The 9,707-nt window shown below is 44.8% G+C and overlaps 1 protein-coding gene across 2 annotated transcripts in view; it reads right to left on the bottom strand.

Moving 5' to 3' along the window:
• SOBP (sine oculis binding protein homolog) overlaps positions 1 to 9,707 on the bottom strand; it is a 118,942-nt gene that overhangs the window by 43,480 nt on the left and 65,755 nt on the right. Inside the window, exon 5 of one of the 2 annotated variants that reach the window (XM_075046719.1) lies at positions 8,906 to 9,001. The exons of the other annotated variant lie outside the window; for it this stretch is intronic. Within the exon in view, the coding sequence (XP_074902820.1) occupies positions 8,906 to 9,001 (96 nt within the window). The remainder of the gene's footprint in view (positions 1 to 8,905; positions 9,002 to 9,707) is intronic. 2 annotated transcript variants of the gene reach the window in all.

Below are 9,707 nucleotides of genomic sequence, written 5' to 3'. Positions count from 1 at the left end.
AATGCAGGATTTATATTTTGGGGGTTTTTTTCCCATCCCGAAAGCAATATAATACATGTCACTGCTGAGATGTAAAAAAGGTGCCTGCTACCGACAGCAGTGAGCAGTGAGATACGCGCTCCTTGCAGACAGATCTTCTGTGGTGTGCCTTCAGATAACTGCGTGGTGTTAATCTGACTTTTGGGGATGTCATTCCTGGAAGCCCTGTACAGTCCTAGGGATTCCCAAAGAGAGGGGGCCACACACTCAATATCCCGGAGCACCCCCAAGCCTCCCCTGAATGGTGGCCAGGCTCTTCTCAACCCTCCTTCCCACGGGCTGGATCTTAACTCTGAGAAATAAAAAGAGCACGGGCTCCCGATTTTCAAAATCCTACTCTTTTAGTGCTGTATGTTGGCTCTCAAAGGGGTCAAAGCCTTCAGACTTTTTTCCTTTTTAATGGGGAGGACAACGCATGCAGCAAGAGGAGACGTGAGCCAACTGCACCGTTACAGAAAGTCACACTCGTCTACGTAAGCATCTTTTCAGACCTGACAAAACCCGTTCTCATTAACAACCTGCATGAGCGAGAGCCAGGGTCGGAGGTGCAAAAGGACCTGAGCAGCAGGGACTAAAGCCAGTTTTATGGCCTGACCTGTGCTGCAGGTACGGCCGTGGCGAGATGCGGTGCGAGGGACGGCTCCTCCCAGGTAGCTGCCAAGGCGCCCCACGGGCCCGACTGAGTCATCTGCATCTCCTGCACAGACCCCGGGAAGAAAATATTTATAGTTCTGGGGGATGACTTTGGAAATTTTATTTCCAGTTTATGTGGAAGGAAATCCGATGAATTTTATTTCACCGCACTTCACTTCCCTCGGAACAAGGCATATCTTTATTCTTTAACGTTCTATAAAAACTGTCTGAATTTTATTTAAATTGGTTATGAATGCCAGTTTCATAAAGCAAAGCCACGATTCACAACTGGTTTTCTTTCCAAGGGATACAAACCTGCTTTTTTTTTTTTTCACTTTTATAGAGGTTTGGGTGGGGGGATGGCTGACAATTTTTTTTAGGTTTTTTTACTTTAAAATTTTTTTAAATCATTATTAAGAAGTAGCCTGCTAAAAAAATGCATTTTCAGCTAACAGTTTCTTAACTTTTTACTTGTTTAAATTCCCGGTCAATGAAAAGATTGGTATTTTTGTAAGCCATTTTTGAAAAAGCAATTTTTCAATGAGAATATGCTTAATATGAAAATTATAACTTCAGTAAACACATCAAATAAGGAAAGCAAAGAGTAAAAATAGAGTAATACAACACAGTATTGCAGTGAGGAGAAATTAGGGTTGGAGAAATTATTCAGAGGTCACCAGTAATTGCACATTTATTAATAAAAATTTTAATGCTTGTTCTGGGAAGGAAGATGACAGAATTTGAGCTGTAATGGGATTTTAATTATTCTTCTTTTTAACAAATGCATTTTGCTTCTCTTTTGAAATAATAAGAATAATATTAACAGTGATGTTAAAAATTAGAAAACATGTCTCCTTCTGAGGAAAGGCAGGCTTGTGCTCACGACGTGTCAAGTGTCACATCCTAAAATAATGCTCGTGTATTGGTATGAAGGAAAATGCTAAACTAGAGACACTGGGGTGAAGTTGCTTGCTATTTCTAGCGTACCCGAGGCGAGTGCTGCGGGAAAGGGGATATAACTCGCTCTTGGCTCTGGGAGACCAAACACCCACCGTCGGTAGCCATGGTCTTTCCCAAATCTGCCCTGTTCCCATTGCCCGTCTTCCCTTGCCGCCTGCCCCTCTCCCTGTCACACCTTTTATTCCATCTCTTTAGCTCCCTGAATCATCTTCCTTAATTCGGCTCACTGGACCAAAAAGGTGGGGATTATGTAGAGCTACTGGGGCTACCAGCCTGCTTGTGCAGGAAGCTGCATCCCTGCCCACGGGGGAGCTTCGTTCCTTTTATCCCCATCCTTTTCCCTTCCTTCTCCCTGCTCCCCATGCTCCTGGGGATTTTAGACCTTGTATTTTATGTGTCGCTGGGAACTGGCAGAGACTGACCCTCCTCGCTGCTCAGAAAGGTTAATGGCACTCCCCTGCCCACCTCTGCAGGAGGCGTGGGGAATCCCTCGCCCTCCTTAATGCTCACGGTCACTCGCTAACCCCGAGTATAAACGGAGTGAGGTTTGGGTCTTATTGCCAGCAGAGCTGCTATCTCAGACTTGCTACGACAGGGTTGTATTTTCTGTAAGTTCCTACGGCTGGGGTCTCTGATTGCAGCCTTCAGCTTAAATATTATTAATAAAGATCATGTTTTCTGTGCTACAAATCAGCTGTTAGCTGGCCTACAGCAATTTTTGGTCAGAGAGGGGGAAAGATGTCTCAAAGCAGTCGTTCGTCTTCTCTTGCCTACAGAATACAGGGTGTCATTCAGCGCCTACTTAAAGTTAAGGGGAGGAATCCTATTGATTTCGCTGGGCTTTGGATCAGAGGTTGTGGAGTCCTGATCATGGTGTGAGTCAAGAAAAAAAAAGCATGTTTCTTTAGCAGGGTGGTGGTGCAGGACAGGGGAAGGGGAACAGAAGGCCTGAAAGACCAAGGAAATCTCTCAAGACCGCTGAGAAGGTCTGCTGTGGCCCCAGGTCCAGCCCATGCTGCTGGAATGAGAGCAATGGCCTTCACTTCCATTCCGGGGTAGAAAAAACACATAATTAAAAAGCAGGGCAAGAAAGACACAGCCCGTGCGCTGGGCAAGACAGTGGGCGCATTTGTTCTAAACCATTAAATAAATCAGTGCAGGCAGGCACAGAGCCTATCATTTCCCGGGGACGGCATATCGCGGGGCGGCTGGCAGGCTGCAGCTCTGCTTTTGGTCCTGCCTTATCCCGGCGAGATGCCTATCGGGGGCAGCCAGAGCCCCGCGGGTGCCGACCTGCGCAGGCAGGCAGCGGGCAGGGAGGGTCGGCCGGAGCCGGGTGTCGGGGCTCCCTTCTCCCCCCGGGGCTGCAAACCTGCCCCTGGGCTGAGCGCTGCCTTTTTTCAGTGTGTTTACTCAGTGCCCGTGGACTTCATCAGTCTTTAGGAGCGTGCGTAAGGTGAACACCACACAGCCCTTCGTCCGGCCTGGCAGCAATTAAGGACCGAAAAAAACCCTGACTCTAATTTTGCCTGGTTTGTTGCCCTTGCTTGAAAAGAAACAGAATGCAAGTTTTTTTTGGCGGGGTTTTGGGGAGGTTCTTTTTAAAATATTCTGCTATAACTCATGAACAATTTAGTTTTTGAAAACGAAACATTACAGGCGATTAGTCTACAACATGACCTAAGCCTCACTGTTATTTCAGTCACAAGAAAGGTTGAATTTCACGTGGCCAAGATTACTGAGGTTTTAAGAACATCAGTATCAATTCACGGCTACAATTGCTTTTCTCGATATTTTTGTTCCAGAGCCATAACTGCCACTCTGACAGCTCTCTGTGCCTGATCCAAAGTCCCTGAAACCAACGGCGGGCTCTCTGTCGGCTGTTACGGGTTTTGCACAGCCATTTGCTCGAATAGCTGCATACGCCACGGTGCAGCTGATGGAGCAGCACCAGTTGCTCTCAGACTGCGCTGGCAAACTGAGCAAGAAACTGATGAAAGCCACCGGTAAACCAGCAAAAAATAGCACCAGCGGTGAGATGCAGCGAACGTCGAGTGATGCTGAAACAGTGCTAGGCACCACCGTGGAGGTTTTAATTCTCGGCAGGCTTGGTACCACTAGCTCCATGACCTGGAGCTCCACAGGGTGTCACAGGTCTCGTCCCCCTCTCCCATCCCACTTCTCCAGGGTGGCAAAATCGCCTCCTGACCGCAAGGTCAGTACCTTAAAGGCTAGATGTGGCCCTGCATCCCTCAGAGCTTGCTAGGCAGCAGTCCCGCTCCAGCTTTCTGGCTGAAAAAGCTCTGCGCATCCCAAAGCCTCGGCCAGGATGAAGGAAGCGTTCCGCCGCTCCCTCTGCCGGTTTGCACCTAACAGGGTGAAGGAAGGACCAGGGAGAGCTACAAAGGGAACAAGAGCCTTTGCTTTCTCTCTCCTTGCTGCTAAGAATAAGGAGGCAGCATGGGAGACAAAAAGGGTGGAAAGGCAAGAGAAGGGATGAGCAAAGCTATCTCCCCCTAATTCAGTCCTCTGAAGGCACTGTGATTGTAAATGGATGGAGAGGTGTTTTCTTTTAACGCTGAAGCACTAACAGGCAGCGGTGTTGCTTGACACTGGGGCACAGGGAACAGAACAGGTACCTTAAAAAAAAAAGAATTCAAACCTCACTTTCTGAAACCAAAACTCTCATGGCCTCCAAAGGATACCAATATGTATATTTACATTTAATTTGACTACAACTACAAAACCTGCTGGCCTCATCTGACCACAAATATTCTCAGTGCTTTTTAAAATCAGTCTTGTAGGTATGAAATCTTTCCCATATTCCAGTACCGTAACGCTGAGGTTAATCTGCCTGCATCCTTGCTGCCCTGTCGGGATGCCCCACGTGCCATGCTTCCTGACCCTGCCTCTAGCGCTGGAACAGCAGAGCAAAGCAACATGACTTCAGCTGAAGCATCAGCTGTAGCTCTGGCTCCTCTCAGCCTTGCCATAGCCTCCCCAAAGGCCTTTTTCTCATAGGAGAGTATTCTACCTTTCATGTTTCAGTTGTAGTTGCGTTTTCAGAGCTTTCTCTGCCTCTTTTTGTTAGTGATTAAAGATAACTGGCCGTAGGTGAGTTTGCATTAAATCCAATAACAAGCATGTTTTATTTTGTGTCTTTTACGTAACAGCTTCCAAGCACCAGGACTACCTGATAATTCATCGCATACTGGACTCACAAATTTATCCTCCCAGAGCAGAACTACTAGGAGCAGGCTTTTTGATTCCAAGGAAAAAAAGATCATGATTTTACTGCAGGAAAACCATGGATCACAGCTGGGTGTGAGACTGGAAATGAATTTTTTTTCAGGGTGTTTATGTTTTGTTTGGTTATTTGTTTGCTTTACATATAATCCCATAGCAGTGGGTGGTACTCAGATCATCTCCATAAACAAATGATCTGGAAAGCAACCTGGCGTTTAATTTCCTTAACCCATCAAACCCTCCTTTGCTCATACAGCAGCATGCCAATCTGAAACCTTGACTCAATATTCTGGGTAACTGCAGGGAGGGGGGAGGACAAACTGTTGGTTTTTCTTTCCCACTTTTGTTAAAAGGCATCCAAGCATGGCTCTTCCTACCCTGACTAACCTGGGTAGGTGCCAGATTGATTTTTCCTTTCTCTAGGCAATGGCTCAGGAATTTCAGTCGGCTAGAGCCGGGGCTGTGGGCTTTTCACTGGCCTTTTCACTCCAGCCTACCCTTTCTCCGCAGCTAATCCCATCTCACTCCCCACATCCACTATTAGCTGGACTGTACTGCTCCTTGACAATCAGCTTCCAGAGGACTAAATTCTGCCTTTTCCTTCTGGAAACAAAGAGCTGTGCCTGAAAGAAAAGCTTCCAGCCACTCGTGGAATAAGAAATTAAAATCCTGAGGCAGCGCCTATGGGAGAAGAGTGGACGGCTGGCCAAGACAGCATGCTGGCCTGGCTCTTTAAAAATAAATTTGTTTTATGTGGTTCCCGGTACTCATCGTGGGTAGCTAAACTTAAGAAAACATGATTCTCAAAAATACTGAAAAGTTCACACGGAAAATTTGATGTCCTCACTGACTAGAGCACCTTAACCGCTTTGTTTCCTGTGCTCTACGAAAAACGGCACGACACGACGGATCTGGATTTAGCGCAGGAAGCGAACACCCTAACCTAATCCCATAACTGCACAACGGCTTTCTACACCAACCAAAATCTTTAAGTGTCACTGCTTTTCTTGACGCTCAGAACTACCGTAAGCACTTCAGGGGTTTCTTTTGCCTAAATTATACCTCTTTCTTCCTCCTACTTGCTATCAAGCTCTCTCTCAAAAAAACCCCCCGAATAGCTGAGTTGTACCTCACTACTCAAATTATCTCCTCTTCTGAGGAGTAAGCAATGAAGACAGCATACAATCTGTAATACTCTATGTTACTGCGCTTTCAAATCTCTCCAAGGACTGAGGAGTTAAAGCTCGCTGTGTGTGCCCGTGACCTGGGATGTTAAGATTCAGCCGGTGTAGCACGGCTCTTGCGGGAGAGCCCTGGCACGCAGACCCCAGCAGCAGCACCCCAGCCCCTGGATCCTGCCTGGCAGCACCCTCCCAGCACAAGCATTTCCCAAACAGAGGAGCCTGCGCTCGCCGGAACAAACCTTGCTGGAAAATGGCAGCGGAACCCTAAAGCAAAGAAAGCACTTTTGAGCCGAAGCCTCCAATTTCACCTGACAGGCTATTACAGTACTTACTCTCAACTGCACTGAGAAAACTCCAAGGATTTCCCGATTCTCAAAAGCATAACCAAGTTTCAGTTTCTTTCATTTAAAAAATCTCAGCTTTTTGCTCAGCCAGCATCTGACTTACACTGTTAGAATCTAGGTAAGTTTTTACCATTGGGAAAATGTTTTTTTAGAGGAAGCAGCTGTGCCCACTCCTTTCTTTCATATTTTTTTTCCCCTCTCCCCTCGCAAGGAGACAATTCCTAGCATAAACGTAGAAATACTGACTAGCCTTTAGGAGAAAGATGCTGTCTTAACGGCCAGTTCCTGTGAAATTTGCTTTACTCTCAAGCACATTTTAATATAGCATTGTTTCCCAAAAAGTAAAAATACAGAAAGAAAACCACTACCTCACTGTGAAACATGTAGCATCTTCGACAAATAACACTAGTTCCCCCACCACCAAAACCTAGGCTCAACATCATATTTTCACTGAAAGTTCCTAAAATACATCTTTAAAGATAGCAGAGGTACATATTCATTATTTTTCTACTATTTTTTTTCACATACAAATTGAGTACAGATTACATCCCTGCCAATTTTGTTTCCAATAGCATAGGAAAAATAAAACTATGACAAATTGCTTTTATTACTTCCTTAAACAAGAACTGAAACTTGTCCAAAAAAGCACATGAAGGACTAAGTTGGATGACTTGAGCTTTTGCCAGGTACAGGAGTGATATAATAAAGCAAAAACTTAAATACATATTAATAGAGGAATAATTAACTGGGCATTAAAAGAGTGCTTGATTCTAATAGGACAAAGAGGGTTAATTGGTTCATTGCTTGCTTGCACTAAAAATAAAGCAGATTTTTCAGTTGAAATAATACATGACTTATTTTATATCGTGTTGTCTCCCAATACTAGTCCTGAACTCCTCCAACACCAAGAAGCCCTATTGACTTTGGGGGCATCTTGGTGTGCTGTGATGCTTCGTCAGGCCTGATTTGACCAGTGGCACAGTAATTAAGCATGGCCTTGAAGAAACAGTTTCACTTATTTGGCACAAGAACTGTGACTGCACCAGGGAATCGCTTTTCGTGTTTGTCTAGTTTCCTCCCCTTAGGACGTAACCCTGCTGCCCCTGAAACCAACAGGAACTTTGCAAGGGGTTTAAGAGGAAGCAAGATCAGGTCTTATGGGTCACGTTGCTTTTGGCTGGGAAGAATCATCGTGGGACCAAACCGACCCTTTCTAGTGACACCTGTGGCTCTAAAAAGCATCGTCATGACCTAACCGGGGGTTGGCTCAGCACAGGGGATGCCTGGGCAGCAGGAGAGCCTGGGCCCACTAGTGCAGGCGTGGACGAGATGCTCTGCACTCCCTGGGCTGCTGCCCTCCAGTCCGGGCTTCTACATCGGCTCATCAGCTCGACTTCGCTGCATGTCGCGCCTGGGACACCAAGATTAGCGTTTGGCCCTGCATCCTCTACAGGAGAGGCAGACACGGGTTTTAATGCAGAGGAAACACAGCTTGCTCCTCCACCGCCACCCGCCTCTTCTATAGTTATAACGAGAAAAAAACGTGTTGTTGTTTCAAAATATAACCCCGTGTTCTGACTCTCCACCAATATTTCCATTTAGCCAAACGATACATTTTACTTAAGTACGGCCGAGAAGAAAGGCGAATGCGAGGGAGAGATCTACCAATTCATTTAAAACTCTCTTTACAAAAGCCATGCGTGAATCTCTCTTAAATGTATTACAATTCATTCTCTGTTTACTTTAGGCAAACAGAAAAACTCATCGTGGAGCACTCATTTTCGCAAGCTAATCAAGAACATTAGGTCCCAACAGATTCATTTAATAGAAATATAATAGGCATTCCTGCTTGCTTTTAATTGTGCCTAGCTGCAAATGCTAAAATGAACAGCGAATTAACCCTGCCTTGGAACAGAGATCTTTTCACAGCTGATATCATCTCTCTTACGGCTTGTAAACACTCCAGGCTCCCTGTGTGTGCTTTCCTGGCTTTTGCTCTTTCCCCGCAGCAGAGGAGAGGAGTGGAGAGGAGAGGATGCTCCCGCCTGCATGCAGCTAGGAAGGGGAGGAATAGGAGAGCTCTAAAGGGAGTACTGCGTGTCAGCAGAACAAAACATGGTGCCGCCGCCCGAATACATGGCAGAGCTAAAAGGTGGATGGGAGAGTGAGTTTTGGGGCGCCTGGGGGGGGGGGGGGGGCTTTTTGTGCATCACCAGCCACTCCCTGCATGGCTCTCCCTGATTTACCGTGTGACACAAGGTAGTACGACAAGGCCATTCACGTGCTGTCATCATATATAAGAGATTTTTCAAGCAATTTGAGATCTTAAATTGTTCACGGATAGCAGAACTAGCATTAGAACGCTAAACAGGAAAAAAAAACCTATCATATTTCATAATGTATGTCATAATGAACAAAAGCCTTTCAAAAAAAAAAAAAAAACTGTTTTCACTGTGCTAAAGTAACAAACTAGACTTGTTGTAAGTATGTTATTCTTACAAGTAGTTCGCAGTTATTCTTGAAGGCAAGTCTTGGAGTTTCCTTAGCATAGTGCTGCTGGGGAAAATTTTCAGCATGTCCATCTTCATCTCTAGCCTGAAGGGAAATATAATGGCCTATTTAGGGACTTACAAATAATGGAAGGAAAAAAAAAAAAAGCTAAAAGCATAACAGCTCAGATCATTAAAACAGACGGGAATCCCAAAATACAACATTATTAAAAAGATTCTTTAAATACGCAGTACACCTTTTAGATATGAGAACTTGGGATGCTGTTTTCTTACATAGCTTAGGTTGAACATGCAAATTCATTGTGGTGTAATAATTAGAACAACAAAAGACAAACCCAAAATGAAATATTTGAGCTGGAAAGTGTGAGTAACTCAGGGTTTCAATTTACTCCATTGCATTTTTCAGGATTACATTACATACGTACTCGTTTAAACTTTTTGACATGCTTAAGCAATCCCTAGATAATGTACTTGTACTTTCAGTTTAACAGCAAGGCCAAAAAAAATAAATAAGTTTTCATACTCATAACTTACATGTAATACTATTATAGATAAATGGATTCCCCCTCCATGTTTAAGTGAAGCTTTGAAAGGAGCAATCATCTAGTGAGAACAATGATCCTTCAGTCAAATGCGGTCAAAATATTTAATGACAAAGATGCATTAAAAGTTACCAGTTATTTGGAACTACGCTGTTAATTGAGAAAGCTGAAGTTTAAATGGAGACATTACCAGAGCCCATTAGCAATCCTGCTTGCAGATAGTATTTTTCCCTTCTCATCTACAGCGTT

Source organism: Buteo buteo, chromosome 15 (assembly GCF_964188355.1).
Source record: "Buteo buteo chromosome 15, bButBut1.hap1.1, whole genome shotgun sequence".
Classification (NCBI taxonomy): Eukaryota; Metazoa; Chordata; class Aves; order Accipitriformes; family Accipitridae; genus Buteo; species Buteo buteo.
This window is presented reverse-complemented; position numbering and strand designations above follow the sequence as displayed.